Consider the following 2800-nt stretch of genomic DNA (forward strand, 5'->3'; position numbering starts at 1 on the left):
CGACCGGGTCGTAAGTAGGTACATATTGCATTTTTTATGCCGATCCAACTATACACACACTTGATACCACACCACTCATAGACGGACACCAAGCCAACCATACGCGTCATCGAGGCGGCCCTTCGAACTTTTTGGTAAGAAGTACGACACGTTCGGCTTCACGGATTCCACTTAATCTTGCTCCGTGTACAGTAGCGAAAAATCCAGGGACTGTTGCTTCGCCGGCAAATAGCAGCTTTGGCGCCACAGGATCGCACGGTCCAGGCACAGGCGTGCCCAGCTCGCATTGGTGGCTCACAGTAGAACAACAGCTCATGTACGAGTAAGCCCCGCAGAAGTGAGGATCAGAAGCCCATCTTGATCGTAGCATCATTTGGGGGTAAGGTAAACATGGATTACCAGTAAAGTGTCGCAGTAATAACGTTAGTCCTTCTGCCACGTCGTTGTCTACCATAGATTCCATCGCGGCGGCCTCTTGCCCTGAGATCCAAGCACACAAAACATGCTTACTACCAGGTAATTCGTCTATAGCACACACACCGCGAGTCCAATCACATCGGCATTGCAACTCCTCAGCAGACCAAGCTAGTTTTAAATTACCTTCGTGACACACCCAGAATGGCTCCGCATATTCGAGAAACACTTTATCCGACAGCCCATAACCTAAATTGCAAATCGCATTCAATTTACAACCGGGAAGAGGCGGCGCAAACAATTTATCAGCCTGGCATTTAAGGCAACCCAAAGACATTGTAAGGATTACATAATCTGCTGATATTTCTTCGCCATCACAGCACTTGACCAATGTTCTGCCACAACCAGTGGCGCCTTCACCCCATCGGATCACATTTACAGGTTTATTATAGCGTATGCTATTATCGGGTAAGCCACGAAGTAGCGGAGCCATCACACCTACATATCCTAACGGAACTCGAACACTCCCTCCAGGTAATTCAATGTAGCTACCGTATTGATCAGCACTGACAAGGGACAAATCATCACCACATCTATTTCGTAAGATATTGCTCAAACCAAACATCACTCGAGATGCATCGTACCTCTGGTCTTCTGGAAAGTTGTGCAATTCTTGTTGTATACGCAAACCAATAAAATTAAGTAAAGTTCCATGACAACAGTCGCCGCCTAATCTAAAAAGATTTGCTGCTTGCTGTTCTATTTGTCGAAAGGTATGGTAAGCTGTTATTGTTACGGGTAAATCCACTGCACGTCCCTCGCTAGTGCAGAACAGACCACGTGACGGGTCTAAGCGAGGTAATGGCATTTGTAGAAGCCTGTCTTGTGATGCGAGAGTATACACTGAATTGGGAAGACAAGCGCCGTAGATCCACTCCGCACCCATTTCTATAACAGAGTCTCCAAGCCAACAGGAATGAATTCTTCCTCCTGGTCTGTAACAATGATATTAAAAACGTTACAGCAAATAAAAATAAATAATCTTAAAATATACTACACGATTATCGAATATGAGTATACCTTTCTTTGGCCTCGAGAACTATAAAATTGCGAATTCCGCATTGGTTGAGCCTGTATGCCGCGGAGAGACCCGCCATGCCGGCGCCAATGATGACCACACGCGGTTCCTGGCAGCAGGGTCCGATGCTGCACGCGTCCATCATGCAATTTTCCTGCCCGACTAGAGCAACAGCATCGCTCGCCATCAGCCTTCGCTGTATGAATGTCGACAACTCTTTCGTGTCATCTTTGTCATCCCCTGTGAGAAGCTTTTTTAATGTTACGCGGGCTCGTGTTAACAGCGGTTTCATACGAGATGACTTCATCGTGAAGTACATTAAACAAATAATTTGGAATTATATTTACATTATCGATACACTATTTCACGCTTTCTAATTTTGTTCTAACTTTCTGATAATTTTGACTTGACTGCCTTAGAAGACAGTTCCATTTCCATAGGCAACTGTCAAGCTTGCGAGAAAAATAGTAGAAGAATAATTTATGGTACCTATATGTGTAGGTAATAATAACTTTAAGGTGAGTGATCAAATCTGGCCAGCCAAACTTGACAACTACACTATACAACCTTCATACAAGCACACATCTGTGACAACTCCTTACATAAAAAGCATACAAATCTCGTTAAAATTTCTCCTACCAAAGTTTTAACAAAGTTACAATGAATTCCAACCTCAGCACTTTATCAGTTCAGGTTAAGTGTAGAGTAACAAACAACCCAATTAATATTCATTACGTTTCTGGCTCGTGATGTGAAGTTAAAAGTGGTTAAGAGTTACCTAAACAATGTTTCGGAGACGGCGTCGGTTAAGCCATACTTGTAGTAAGTATGTACCTACTTCAGAAACGATAGTAAACAGAGGAGACGATGATTGTCGCTTCCATTAAAAAACGATTCCGATTGGGTTTAGGTAACGATCCAATTAGAAATCTTATCTTATTTAGCTACCTAATAAAGGTATTGTATAAACCAAAATAGGTAGGTACTATCTTCCAGAAATTAGTACCATACATTACCTATTTATTTATTTCCAATTTTTGTGAAACGCAAATGGGGCCCATTTAGTTTTACCAATTTGACACGGTTCCATATTACAATTTTGATACGACGTTAGACTGCAGTAGTACCTACGCACCAAGCACCACTATAGTAGAGTTTGACCGACCAAGTATAGTTGGCAGCGATTTTGATTAGTGCAAGAGTTATTAAACGTCAAGTCAAACTTCTATTAAATTTTGAGTTATGACGTGTAAATAAGTGGCGGATGTCGCAGTACTCGCAGTTATCATGATAAGCTTATAAGGCCTT

At 42.5% G+C, this 2800-nt stretch overlaps 1 protein-coding gene across 1 annotated transcript; it reads right to left on the reverse strand.

The window, feature by feature from the left end:
- LOC134664147 (peroxisomal N(1)-acetyl-spermine/spermidine oxidase-like) lies at positions 1–1988 on the reverse strand. Its single transcript, XM_063520736.1, has 2 exons — positions 1495–1988; positions 1–1409 (listed from the first exon to the last, which is right to left on the reverse strand). The coding sequence occupies exons 1-2, from the start codon at positions 1809–1811 to the stop codon at positions 107–109; spliced, it is 1620 nt and encodes a 539-aa protein (XP_063376806.1). The 5' UTR covers positions 1812–1988; the 3' UTR covers positions 1–106.
- Between the last annotated feature and the right edge of the window lie 812 nt (positions 1989–2800).

Source organism: Cydia fagiglandana, chromosome 4 (genome assembly GCF_963556715.1).
Source record: "Cydia fagiglandana chromosome 4, ilCydFagi1.1, whole genome shotgun sequence".
NCBI classification, from domain to species: domain Eukaryota; kingdom Metazoa; phylum Arthropoda; class Insecta; order Lepidoptera; family Tortricidae; genus Cydia; species Cydia fagiglandana.

Bases quoted from the DNA above. Each gene is read 5' to 3' on its own strand.
- LOC134664147 (XM_063520736.1), bottom strand. From the start codon at position 1,811: ATGTACTTCACGATGAAGTCATCTCGTATGAAACCGCTGTTAACACGA. The intron at 1,410-1,494 runs GTATACTCATAT...TCATTGTTACAG, and splicing joins GTTCTCGAGGCCAAAGAAAG to ACCAGGAGGAAGAATTCATT.